Raw genomic sequence first — 14,571 nt, 5'->3', positions numbered from 1 at the left:
TCTGTCAACAGTTCGTCTTCAACTTTTAGGCTTTCTTGTCATCGTTCTGGACACTTTCTAATTAAAAAACAAAAAAATCCTCCGGGAGCAAAAGGAAAGTAGGAGCGTTCCATTTAACTGGAAATAAACTTACACAGATATTCCCCTAATTTTCACTTTTTTAGCAAAACTCCTCCATATAATGAACCTCCCACTCTCGTACCTCATAATAATTCCAATCTGTTTTGCCACATGCTCACTTTCTTCCTCATAACTGCCCCACCCCCCTGTTCCAAAAACACACCCACTTCCATGCATTTTGCATGAAAAGGTTGCCAAACACCTGATGTGAACAAACCTGTTTTAAAGCTACACTTGTGAAACAACACCGAGCTCAAGTGCCTGGCGTCGTCTTGTGTTTTTTTTTTTTTTTTCTCGACCTTTTCTCTTCCCTCATCCCGCCTCTCTCTACAAAATTACTGTGTTAATGTGGAATAAAAGAAAAAAACAAGTAGTGTCTCGACTTGCATGTTTCCTGCTGCTGGATTTATTGTGGAGGTCAATTTTGCACGAATGCACGTGCAGGAGGACCTGGACACACGCACCTTCAACACTCAAGCAGCCAATTTTTGCGACTGCTTTCCTTAATTTCCATTTCGAGGCACTTAACCTTTAGACCTCAGCTGTCAACACTTGTTAAGCCACCAGATTTCCACTAAACCGGCCTCCGAGTGCGCCGGGAAACCTTCTCAGAGAGCTGAATCGACAAGCTCTAGGACACGAGAAGAGGAGACAGGAGAGGGTGAGACGTGTGAGGTGAAGAGGGGGGGTCAGGGTCTATCAATATTGCATGTGCTGAGGCAGCAGAGGAGACATGGCCATCAGCGGAGCAGCTGTCATGTATCAGTGATGCTCAGCGCATGACCGACTGAGAGGCTCTGGAGAACATATGCTGTCCGTGTGGCCTCCAAATAAATCAAATCTATGGCAAATTTTAGGAAATTTCTCTTTTTTAATGTCATGTTTAAAATAATTTTCCTTTTTGATGAATATTTTCTCATGTCAATAAGGTATTTCGGTTCTCCAGAGTAGCTGGAACATGTATTTTTAAGAAGTAAATTGAGTCTGAAGAATAAAATCCGGAGTTTTCTTATGATAAAATTGTGTTATTGATGTTTCCAGGCTCTTTTTTTATCAACTGTCTGTAAAAATCTGTCATTATCCTGCGTAGATCTTTCATATTCAACAAATTTGACATGTTCTACTAAGTTTGTTTTAAAATCGTAATCAATTTTTGTTTTAAATTTGAGGGTTTTTTTATTATTTATTGTAAGAATTTCTATTTTTTAATAATTTAAGTTTCCCTTTGATTGATTTATATCATTTACTGTGAGAAAAGTGTCATTCCTTTTCAAAATAAAAGCTTTTCTGAATGGAAAGTAGGATTTTCTAATCAAAATTGAATCAAATTATTATTTTTTTTCCCGCAAAAATAATTATTCATTTGAAGTGCTTCTATTTTCACTAATAAAAGTTTCCATTCGATCAGTTTATATCATTTACAATGTAAAAAGTGCCATTCCTTTTCAAAATAAAAGCTTGTTTGAATAGATATTGTGATTTTTTTCCAATCAAAACTAAATTGGTTTAGTATTTTTTATGTTTCTTTTTATGAAAAACATTATTTATTTGAGTTTCTATTTTTATTCATAAAAGTTTCCTTTTGATCGATTTAAATCATTTACTGTGTGAAAAGTGTCATTCCTTTTCAAAATAAAAGCTTTTTTGAAAGAAAATTGTGATTTTTCTAATCAAAACTAAATCAGTTTAGTATTTTTTATGTGTCTTTTTACAAAAATCATTATTTATTTCAAGAGTTTATATTTTTATTCATAAAACTTTTCCTTTGATCGGTTTACATCATTTACTGTGTGAAAAGTGTCATTTCTTTTCAAAATAAAAGCATTTTTGATGGAAATTGTGATTTTGTAATCAAAATTGAATAGTATTTTTTTTTACTATTAAGATGAAAAAAAGGCTGAATCCCTGTTTCATAAGCTAAAATCAGAACAAAGCTGACCTTGCACAAAGATGGTACTTTAAGTTCCTTAAACTAGACAGTTTGGTGAATGTTTCTCTCCTAATTTTCAAGTTAGGCAACAACTTTCTCACCACGTTAAGTCATCTAATTGCCCATATGATTGCATAAGAAGTTACTCACCACTCCAATTAGAATTGTTATCAAAGCGGATTTCATCCTGTATTGTCTTTGCATCTTTCCCCCCTCAGACAGTCAGATGCAGAGGGCAGAAGGATGCGGGTCTCAGCAACTTCGAGGTGCCGACGTAACCGCGGCTGTCATCCTGTTGCTTTGGATCAGAAAGAAGGAAAAGAAACAAAACTCCAAGGGAAATGTCGTCTCCAAAATCTTAAAAAATCAGCTCGCTTGAAATACAAAAAAGAGTTGTTTTTATGTCTCCTAAGTCGTGTGCGCGTTTTCCTCCAACCTCATATGACAGACGCGCTCGGCGCTTCAGGGAAGGACCCATCCTGGCCACGCCCACAAGGCGCACCCTGACGTTTTTTGAGCGTCCTAACGCTGGATGTTTCTTCAATAGAGGAAATACGCAAGATCGGGGCATATTGGAGCTTAAACGTAATTAATTTAACTGTTTTGCCAATTGTTTCCAACTTAAAGGGCAGAGTGATCCATCTGTCAGCTGCTCCTACCTGCCTGACTTTGTTCTGTCATTTCCCAAAGACATCAACAGTCTCAGAAACCTGACATTTCACATCTATATCCACTGATCTGGAGTGAAAATAATCCTTAAAAAATCCTTTAAATGTAATCAAGCATTATTTATCAGTCACTTGGAGCTCATTTGCGAGAAAATATGAGTTGCTTTGTCCGGAATCATGACTGTACAAGTTGTATGAGTTACTGTCTGTCTCAGTTGTGCAGTGTGCTAACGGCCCTGGAGCAAAATACACAAGAATCACGCTGTGTCTCTTTTTTCACTGGATGGAAACCACTGTCCTTAAAGAGTCACTGCCACGTTTTTAGTGTTTTTTAATGTGTTTTTGTAGCATTTTCTCATGATCTATAGAGACACAAAATTGCATCTTGGAGTACTTTTTTATTCAAATCATTGTGAATCAGGTGCAGACTTAAAAAATGCAGGGATGAGCAACGTTTTTAAAGCCTTCTAAAAATGTATAGAAGGACCAAACCAGGAGCAGATGAGTGTTTTGGTATTCCGCCTCAATGGAGAAAGAAGTATTAAATCTGGATGAAAATGCACTTTAACCCTTTTGTGCATGACTTATGATCAAATCAAACTGTGTTTTTTTCTAATTGTTTTTATTCATCTTTAGGGATACAGAATAAAGGTTTTTTTTTAATCTTTAAATTTGAAAAAGACATATTTATCCGTCCACCAAACATGATTTGAATTATATGGTAATAACCAGCCAGGACGGCCAGGTGGGCCTCATATGGTTTTAAAGTAGGCAGAAAATGTGGGACCCGAACTAGTTTGTCCACAGTGTCCGTGGCACTCAGTGGGTTGGCATGCTGCTTGCCTGCCGCGCAGTGGACAGCGAAGCTCCCTAGATTGCTACAGTGGAGCAAGGTAGCTCGCTACAGCAGAGCTAGATAGCTCCAAAAGAGCATGCTACCATGCTACAGCGGAGCTCGTTAGCTCCATACGGCATGGTTCGCTAGCATGCTACAGCGGAGCTAGCTAACTTGATATACTAGAGCTCACTAGTTCGTTACAGCGGAGCTTGCTAGCATGCTGCAGCGGAGCTAGCTAGCTTGATACACTGGAGCTCACTAGTTCGCTACAACGGAGTTTGCTAGCTTGATACAGTGGAGCTCGCTAGCTCACAACAGCGGAGCTCATTAGCTCAATACAGAAGAGCTCAGTAGCATGCTACAGTGGAGCTAGCTAGCTGGATAAACCGGAGCTTGCTAACTTCATAAACCGGAGCTCGCTAGCTCACAACAGCGGAGCTCATTAGCTCGATACACCAGAGCTTGCTAGCTCGATACAGTGGAACTCGCTAGTTCACTACAGTGGAGCTCATTAGCTTGATACAGCAGAGCTTGGCAGCATGCTACAGCGGATACACCAGAACTCGCTAGTTTGATACAGCAGAACTCGCTAGCTCAATACAGCAAAGGTCGCTACAACAGAGCTCGCTACAGCGCAGCCCGCTAGCATGCCATGCTGTCCACTGGGAGGCTGGCTAGCGTAGTGAGCCAACCCACTAAGTCCCCACTTTAGCCAATATAGGCAAACACAAGTGCGGCCAAAACAGAACCTGTGGACAAACCCAATCAGGGCCCACATTTTCAGCCCACCATGAAACCATGTGGGCCCTCATTGGCCTTAAAGGATTCTGTAGACTGTCTGACCTCCATGGATGAACATAGTGCGGCTGTGATTCTCGTTTTAGTGTCCATTGCATCAATTGATTTATGTTCCTCAGGTAAAAAGACAAACTTTATTCAAATGATGCGTTCATGTGACATCGGAATGATTGGGAAAATGTCTGTCTGACTTGGAAAACAACAACACCACAAAAGTGTGGAACAATTTTCTGCACCTAGACAAAAGTCAATTTATTTGTAGAACGCGATCCATGCAGTCACCAGAATTACAGGGAAAATGAAGCATTATTAAGGATTGTTAATCTAATTTATTCCAGTTTGGGGGGTTGCATATGGCCCCCGGGCTGTAGCTCCCCACATTTGAGTTAAAAGAACAGCCTGTAGCAGTGGGTACTACAACTTGTCCTTCTGATGCATCTACTTCAAGACAAATAGATCCATGAACATCTTTGTTTTCCTCATTCAAGATGTCATCTGGTTCTAGTAATTATAGGTTGGGATTGTAAGGGGCTGTAAGCTAGTGGGAGATAGTGAAAACAAAGGGATGATGGGAAATGACGGCAGGGTCACTCCGCAAACAACTCATAGGGGAATTTCTGATGAACTATTTCCTAGAAGACAACAGTTTTTTTTTTTATTTTGCCTAAAAAAAATTGCCAAAATTATAATGAAAAAAACACTGGAACGATTTGAAAATAGATCAAAAGATGATTTAAATAGAACTTTAAAATTGGCCTTAAATAGCTCATGTCACTGGATTTCACCCAGAAGGCATATCATGAAGGATTTTTGGAGCCCTTACTCAAAAAAAGATATAAAAATTTCAATTTTGTGATTTCATTTTTGGTTCTCGTCTAGTTCAAGCCTAATTAGAGCAAACCTCTGAAGTCTAAAAGCCTTAAAACACGTGTGACGGTGTTTGTGTGGTGTTTTTAAAAGCACGAGACTGCCAGTCCCGCCTCAGGGATCACTTTGTGGTCTATATGTAAGAACTAAAGGAAGTCAGGGACATTGGGGCAGCAGATAAAGAGAAAGAGGAAGCTGGGCTGCAATCGGGGGATAAATTATGCATTAAGGAAATGAATGAGATTGAAAAGAAAAGATAAAAGAAACCCTTAAAGCAAAAAAAATTGTAAATTCGTGAAAGTTAATTCAAATTTCAGCTCAAATTATTTTGTCGATGTGTTTTCTAAATACTTAAAAGATATGGCATGATTACTAATTATGTTGATTCTTAAATCTAAGATAAATTTGCTTTTTTTTTAGTTTTTTACCGAAAAAAAATATATATTTTACTTTAATTTTAATAAGTTTGACACTTTTATGTTTCTATACAAAAAAAATCTTAAAAAAGACCTGATACTTTCAGCTAAAACCTTAACACATTTTAAGATTAATCAGAAACATATCTGGAATAAGGATATCAAAAAATCTATTTTTTGTTGCAGTAAAATAAAAATGTGAACTGGTACTTTCTGAAATCACACACACACACGTAAAGAGTCTTTGGTTGAACATCTGTTCCCAGAGGATGGGTGGTCCAGGATGCATTCACTGTTTCATATTAGATTTCGACCGAAGGATCGTCTTTCAGGTGCTAGAAAAAGAGCTTGTCTAACTTTAGTTATTAGGTCCCAAAACCTGGAAAACCACAGCATATTGTTGTATTACAAACCTGCACCTTTCGAGTTTCAAATTTCTTTAGTGTTCGGAGTGACATTGACGCACACAGTTGAGCTTTAGAGAAGGCATGTGGAAAATGGACTTTTGAAATGTGAATTTAAGAAAAAAAGAAAATCATGGACAGTAGAAACATTTAAACTCTTCTTATTTTTGGTTATATAAAAAAGGGGACGCCTAAACACCCCAATGGTGCTTCAAATCAGTCGCACTAATTTGTATTTAAAATGTCCAATTAGGAAGCACCTCTAACTGAGGATCAATTTCTAAAAACATCTCCAACAAAGAAGATATATTGTACGTAGTGACCACTGATAACTTCTTCGTTCTTATGTTTTCTGGTTGATGTTTTGGTGACTTTTGAATCCCGACAGTTTTGTTACTCCTGGTATACCAGAGGTCTGCAACCTGCGGCTCCAGAGCCACATGGCTCCTTTAACTCTCCATGGTGGCTCTCTGGGTGAAGAAAAATAAAACGGTAATCTTCAAAAATTTGGAGATTAGCTATTATTTTAGCAACATGCTAACGCTTTTGGCTAATTTATTATTTAGTGGGAGTTTTAAGCTAATTTAGAATTTTGCTTCTATTTTAGAAACAGGCTATCTGACTAATTTAATTATTGAGGACTTTTAGGCTATTTAGGAGTTAAACTAGTAATTAAGCAGTGAGCCAATTCTTTTCTTTTCTTTTGGCTAATTTGGCCTCTAATGAAACGTTTTATGCTAATTTGGAGTTTAGCAAATACTTTAGCAATATGCTAACATTTCTGGCTAATTGTTATCTACTGGAGTTTTTAGGCTAATTTAGAGTTTAGCTTTTATTTTAGCAACAAGCTAACGTTTTTGGCTAATTTGTTGTTTACTGGGGTTTTAGGCTAATTTAGAATTTAGCTTCTATTTAAGAAACAGGCTAACTTTTTTGACTAATTTAGTTTACTGAAGAATTTTAGGCTAGGAGTTCAGCTAGTAATTAAGCAACGAGCTAGCTTTTTTTGCTAATTTGGCTTCTACTAAAGGTAAAAGGTAAAAACGTGAGAAAAAAATCATTTTGAGAAATGCTAGCTTCTTTTTATATTTTTGCGTTTGTCCGTGCCAAAAAATAGACATAATTCATATTTATTTAAAAAAAAAAAAGAAGGTCATGAATGCAAATCCAAATTTCTTAATGGCTAAAGTAAGACTATGCGGCTCCTTTTGGGTTTTGATCGGTATAAAACAAGCCCAAATGGCTCTTTGGCTGTAAAAGGTTGCCGACCCCTGGTCTATAGTGTGTTTTTACACTTTAATTTTGAGTGTGATGCCACATCCAGACCTCCATAGACTAAAATATTTAATTTCCAATAATATTTTTTTTTCAATGTGTTGTCAGGATATATAACTATGTCAAGAATAAAGCATTTAAAACAAATATTTCATTTGTTCAAGTATGGGATGTGGTTTTGTTGTGTTACCTTTCTTTTTTTGAGTGTTGTACATTAATGGTTCCCATGGAGTTTTAAACATATTGAATTTATGAATTTGGAAATAATACCTTAGAAAGTCTGAGCCTTAATACATTGTGCTGTTTGAAACTTCTTAATTTGACATATTTGCTAACTTGATGTTAAGTTTTGTGTCTGTGTAAATTATATCTTTTGGGTGGACTTTAATAAGCATAATCCTTCAGAGACCATTCCTTTTTTTGGTTGATGCTGATTCTTATTTACGGGTTGTGAAATGTGAAGTTATACAACCAACCAAATAAAAACTTCACATTTCTCATAAAAAAAATTCAACCATGATTATTTAAATCATAAGGAGAAATTGACACAACTGCTTATAGTTGAAGAAATTCTTGCCAAGAAGTTGACTTTATTTGTGAATTGTTTTCATTTATTACTTTTTAATTAACATATAAAATTATTGTGGTTTTGTTTATTTAGGAATTCAAGAATTTAATTTTTCTTCATCAGAAGGACTGAGAAATTGGTCTTAATTTTAAATTAATTTGAATTTAACTTGCAGGAACCCTGATTTTCCCCCTAAAAATGATGGAAACACACATTTTGAAATTAAAGCTACAGTCCTTTTCACCTTAGGGACACAAACATGAATAAAATAGGGATTATTGTGTTGTTTTTACCATCAATTTACATTTTATTGCCTCTTTTCAAGCTCCATCACAGTACACTTCACTTCAAATCTTCTATTAGTTTCCACAATTGACCTGAGAATACAAGTCCAGCTGGGAGTCTTGCATCTGAAACACAAACAGTGCTGGCAACGTGATGCACGGCTTTCTTGCTTTCTCCCTCTAATGTACTGTAATAGCTGTACAGGCATCATATGACCAGCCAGTGGAAGCCCTTGAATTACTCTGAGAGCACTCTCACCAGTGAGTGGTGTCATGTTGTGTTCAGAGCGGTGCCGCATTGGCAGTGGCTCCTTCTTATGTAGCCTATTTCCACGTAAACTTGAGGGAAGAAGAAAGGAGGATTAGCAGCAGGAAGGAGAGCTGCTGGAAACCTGGTTAATTCAATTGCACGGGCTGCTGAGGGGGCTGGAGTGATTTAACTTGCATCATGGAGAGGCCAGATGGCAGCAAACCCAGCACCCTCCCCCTGGGACTCCATCATCTGCGTTGATTCGATCGGTCTGCCTCTCCTCTCCCTCTTTACTGTACGTCTCTGTTCACTAGCTGCCACATCACATGGAAAAATATGAATATTTTATCTGCAAATATGTGTGTTTTTTTTTGAGTGTTCAAAGCTGACATGTGGCTCGTAAAATTGATTAAAAAGGTGGTAGCAAATAACAAAACTGTGCAGGTATGTGTGATTTGAAGGGGTGTGGTAACACATTTCTGCTTTATTCTTTTCATTTTTATACCCTTCCAACAACTTATCTTTGTATTCCTCATATTTTTGCTAATGCACGTCATCTCTTTTTCAGATACTGTTTTATTTCTTTCTTAAAATTGCCACTGACATCCACATTTGTTTAACTGGGGTCCTGTGACTACAAAATAAAAAAGTAAGAAATCTGGTTTTAAGAGGTTAAAAAAGGGCTAAAAAAATGTCTAAAATAAGAAATGGTTGCTTAGTCTTTAGCCTGATGTTTTGACGTCGATCTGAGGAATACTAAACAGCTCCGTCCAATTATTTACTTCCAAAATTCAGATTAAATGAAGGTTTTTTTTAATTTTCAATCTAAATAAACCGTGATTTGGTCAAATCAAGCTGAGTTGCTTTAATATTTTTACCAATAAAAAGCTATAAAAGTAAATGTTATGTGTTTATTTCGGTGTGCAGACACTAAAGGACTTTAAAAAAAAATGCTATATATTGATCGTCATTGGGCAGGCATGTTTTGTCTGAAACAGTGGGGTGAAACTGACCCTCAGGCCTATAACCTTTAATGGACGCCATTATACAAGAGACACAACAATTTAGCTGTTAATAATAAAAGCAACCTTCAGAATTACGGCGCTAAAATCATTGAAAAATAGAGTAATTAACGCTCAACTGCCGTAAAATCTTAAACCTTAAAACATTATGGTTTATTTTAAGCTATTTATTGTGGAAGAAGTGACTAAATGTTTAAATTCAATGTAAAATTTGACTTTAAACAATAACAAACAAGCTAAATTCATGAAAAACTTTGATGATACAAGCTCAGTTTGGACAGTCATATAAATGTTAATATTCTCCATTATTGGTTTGTTTTCTACAAATAAAAATGCATCAAAAGCCAAATAAAAATCACTGTCAGAAAAAAGCAATGAAATACATTTTTTAATCACGATGATTCTGTTTAGAATAAAGATAAAGAAATCTTGGAAAAGACGGCTTTCAAGGCCTATTTTTGGAGCCTAAGTGTTCCAGATTTGCTTCTATTTAACAGACAATGTCATGTTAACATTTAGAAAATTTATTATTTTTGCATCAATGGCCACAAAATAAGCTAAATGAACAAGGCTACCCCACCGTTTGAAAAGTCACATAAACCGAGTCTAAAAATGGATGATATCCACTCTAATGGGACCTTTTTCCCCCCAAAGTTTTGATTTTTTTCAGCTGATCTTGCATGTGATCCTAATGTCTCTCAAAAACGATTCATAAAATAGAAAAATTAATTATCAAGTATATTAAAATAATGAAAACGGAATGACTAAACTTCAAACTGAGGTCACACAGATTTTTAGGAGAGTGACTGCCAGGACGTTTAGAACAATGCTGCCCCCTGCTGGTTGGAAGTCTGTCACTCAATATAAGAAAAAAGCTACAAAATACAGAACTCTCAAAGAAATATCCACAACAGAGAAGCCTGTTTTACCTATATACAGGCTAAGATCCAGACGGACTCACACACCAATACAGATTTATCTATAAGAGAGACCTGATACTCTCCTCTTCCAGATTGTTTATTTGCTGTGTCCCTAGTGACAAAACAGAGAAAAGAAAAATGTTTTTTCAGCATTGGACAGCAATCGACTGAAATTCACTGGAATTCAGTTTTTGTCTCAGTTTGAAGATATTAACTTGTATTTGTTTTCAATTTGTTTACAATTGGATTGTGTAGAAATGGGCCTTTTGGCCAGAACGCCTTTGGAAATGAGATCTGCTGATCTCAACGGGACTTTCCTGGATAAATAATGGATGAATAGATGAAAAAAAAAAATCAGAGTTTTATCATGGAGAAAATAAAAATAGATTTTCAAAAGGGGGGAAAAAAACAGTTGTCTATGAAGATTGCAGTCATTTTCTTTGTGCAGATTGAGTTTGCAGTTTTGACATAAATGTGCTTTAATTCTCTGTTCGACAACTAATGTTATATAAGTTATTTTTCCCTTTTAACCATTCAAAACAGTTTTAGGAAAAACACCAAAGTTCACCTAGCCCACTGAGCCACCCAGCCGCCCCAAAGTCAACTGATCTTTAGGGAATTTCCATGTGATCACAGCAAGTAAAATTATGGAATTTAGCACTTAAACACACTTTTATAAACTAATAAGAATAATAAAATGGTTTGAAGCTTCAACATCCAGATCAGGCTTTCCCCCAGCACTCGGAAACACTTAAGAAGATTTTCCTAAGTTTTGACAAACTTGAACTTCACATCAGTTTTGGAAGATGAAGCTGCCAAAAATTGTGTCAATTTAGCTTTTCTTTTTATTTAATTAACTTCATTGAAAAATGTACAATCTATACTAATGAACATTAAAACAAACATAAATATAGGTATGTATATATATATATATATATATATATATATATATATATATAATTTCTATGGAGTCCAAAAGAAATAAAATAGACAGTACACATACAGTAAAATGATAAAACACTGGTAAAAGACAGTGTGCAAAAAACAAAAATATAATAATAATAAAATGTGAACAAATACTTTATTTCAAAAAATGTTGTTGTTTGAACCTCCACTTCATCTAGCACAGAAGAATCAAGGAGGAGAACTTGTAATTGTTGCACACACGCTTTTAAAAACGTATTTTTGTTCAGATGAAATGGCTACCTGAAGTTATGTCATAATACAAGAACTTGATTGAACTTTTCTTTTCTTCTCTTTACATAACTGTGGGCAGCCTCCCTCTGGCACACAGCCACATATACCCAGCTGGTTACAACCCATCCCTTCTAATGTTGTATGTTTTTACAACAAAACTTCACACAGTGTACACAGACCACTCTCATGTCCACAGATTAACCCTTTTCTGGGATAAATTCGTCTGCAGTTTATGAATAGTTTAATTTCATTTCACCAAGGAGACTTATTAGGAAAGAAAGCAATGATTTTTTATGACATAGAAAGATGTGACATAAATCTACAATCTTAATTTGGGATATGCTCGGATCACAACCCTAGATCCTGGTGGCGGTTTAAGGTCAAGACCGTGACAAACCATCCTAGTGGTAGAAGAGGCTCAAAGAACCATCTAGAATGCAAAGAGACAACTATTTATGATATATAAAGACAAGGGTAGGATTGTGGTTGGCCTTTGTTTGGTGCAATGTGATTCATGTGTTGTCCCTCTTTCATTCTGCTGTCTGGGGGAGCAGGAGAGATTATCAGATTCCAGGTGGAAGGAAGGATGAAGTGCTCCTTTCCTTGGCAGTGGACCTCGCCTCTGGCTCGTCTCATGTCCCCAACTGTCTCCCACGTCCCTCTGGAAAAAGGATTGTCTGTCCTTGGCAGTGGACCTCGCCTCTGGCTCGACGCGTGGCCCCAGCTGCCCCCCTGTTCTATCTGGATAAAGGATCATATAAGCTCTTGTTTTGGCAGTGGACCTCGCCTCTGGCTCAACTTGTGCCCCCGGCTGTCCCCCTGTTCTATCTGGATAAAGGATTATCTAAGCTCTTGTTCTTGGCAGTGGGACTCGCCTCTAGCTTGACTCGTACCCCCAGATGTCACCAACTTCTCTCTGGAAAAAGGATTGTCTGTCCTTGGCAGTGGACCTCACCTCTGGCTCGACTCATGCCCCCAACTGACTCCCACTTCCCTCTGGAAAAAGGACTGTCTGTCCTTGGCTGTGGACCTTGCCTCTGGCTTGTCCCGTGCCCCCAGCTGTCACCCAGTTCCATCTAGAAAAAGGATTGTCTGTGCTCCTGTCCTTGGCAGTGGACCTCGCCTCTGGCTCAACTCATGCACCCGACTGTCCCCCTGTTCTATCTGGATAAAGGATCATCTAAGCTTTTGTTCTTGGCAGTGGACCTCACCTCTGGCTCGACTCATACCCCCAGATGTCACCAGCTTCTCTGTGGAAAAAGAATTGCCTGTCCTTGGCAGTGGACCTCGCCTCTGGCTCAACTCATGCACCCAATTGTCACCCAGTTCTATTTAGAAAAAGGATTGTCTGTGCTCCTGTTCTTGGCAGTGGACCTCGCCTCTGGCTCGACTTGTGCCCCCAGATGTCACCAACTTCTCTCTGGAAAAAGGATTGTCTGTCCTTGGCAGTGGACCTCGCCTCTGGCTCAACTCATGCACCCAACTGTCACCCAGTTCTATTTAGAAAAAGGATTGTCTGTGCTCCTGTTCTTGGCAGTGGACCTCGCCTCTGGCTCGACTCGCCCCCCCAGATGTCTTCTAGTTCCATCTAGATGAAGCCCATCAGCCAAACTATCCAAACATGTAGTTGTAGAGTTAGATAAAGTAGTTCTTCAACCGTCCTGGTACATCGTCGGTCCGTCCTGGGAGACCCTCCCTCTTTCATGTGGTCTTCTCTGAGGGTTCTTCTTTTTTTCAAGAATCTGTTTTTTCTTTTTCTTTAAGTTGTTCCTTATTGAGGAGGAGGGTCTAAGAAGGACAGGGATGTCCAGTTTAGTTCAGTCTGTTTGGTTTAATTTAGCAATTAGCTATTGATTTTATTCCATGAGGGTGTGAAGCCCCGTGAGAGAACCGAGTTTTAATGTTGGTATAGAAAGAAAATTGAAGTGAATTGAAAAGACAAAAAAGGGCAATTGTGGCATTTGGTGCAAAATTAAGACCTGGTTGATGATGTTTGGAGGGAATTAAACATTAGAAGTGAGATAGATGTTCTTTTAATTAATTAGTCTTCATATTGGTGTAAACTAATATGCCTAAATATCAATTTGGAAAATCTTTAAAAAGAGATGTACTTGGTGAAAGTGTCTTTGACACGTTCCAAAAGGTTAATTGCTTTAGCGTCCTAGTAATTGACCATGGCTGTCCTCAAAAACAAACCCAATGAGGGCTGGAGGCAAAACAGACTTTGAGCTTTCTAATCGTGTTTTTGTTCTGAAATTACTCACTCTTTCGCTCATTTTCCGCACAACCAGAACGCCGTTCTGACGGTCTTCTGGTGTCCGTCAGCCGTCATCAAACCACAGTCAAGGATCTGATCGAGTTTTAAACGACTGAGTCCCTCATGGATTCAAACAACTGTTTTGGTCTCTTGAAAGGGGGAAATATTTTGCTGCGACTAGGTCAGGTGCAAAGGCAACATCAACAAATACCTCCATAACAGACAGATACTGTAGATACTTCAGTTTACTCACCTTCTACAACACAATACACAGATGGAAACTTTACTAAAAGACAGACGGCTTCCAACATCTATACCTATTAGCTTTAATATGTTAGATATTTTAATCATCCTATCTTAATTGATCTCATCCTATGTTTTTTATTGTCATTTTAAGTGCATTATTGCTCATATTTTCTGTGTATTTTAATATTTTGTTGACATTTCATCATTTTATTATTGATGTAAAATAGATTTTTTTATAATAGTATAATTTAATGTAACATCTGTGTTGTATTAAAATGATTGTAGGCCTTTTGTTAATTACATTTTTTTTTTTAATGTGCTATAAAAATGTTAACTTGACTTGCAGCTTATGGTTTAAAGATTTTAGCAAAAAGGGTCAGATTAAATGTGCAAATGAAGACAGAAAATCAGAATTATTATAGAAAAGAAAGGAAAAAACTGTTCATTTAACTGCAGATGGAACAAAAGGACTTTGAATTGATTTTTTCCCAGTCTAAATGTCTCCATGAAG

At 37.3% G+C, this 14,571-nt stretch overlaps 1 protein-coding gene across 1 annotated transcript in view; it reads right to left on the bottom strand.

Moving 5' to 3' along the window:
• The window catches only part of ngfrb (nerve growth factor receptor b), a 36,371-nt gene extending 33,856 nt beyond the window's left edge, over positions 1-2,515 (bottom strand). The window contains exon 1 of the mRNA XM_024285768.2: positions 2,201-2,515. Coding sequence (XP_024141536.1) covers positions 2,201-2,254 — 54 coding nt within the window. The 5' untranslated portion in view covers positions 2,255-2,515. The remainder of the gene's footprint in view (positions 1-2,200) is intronic.
• Positions 2,516-14,571: the final 12,056 nt, after the last annotated feature.

Source organism: Oryzias melastigma, linkage group LG19, assembly GCF_002922805.2.
Source record: "Oryzias melastigma strain HK-1 linkage group LG19, ASM292280v2, whole genome shotgun sequence".
NCBI classification, from domain to species: Eukaryota; Metazoa; Chordata; class Actinopteri; order Beloniformes; family Adrianichthyidae; genus Oryzias; species Oryzias melastigma.
The sequence above is the reverse complement of the archived record's forward strand: the minus strand, read 5'-3'. Positions and strand labels throughout refer to the sequence as shown.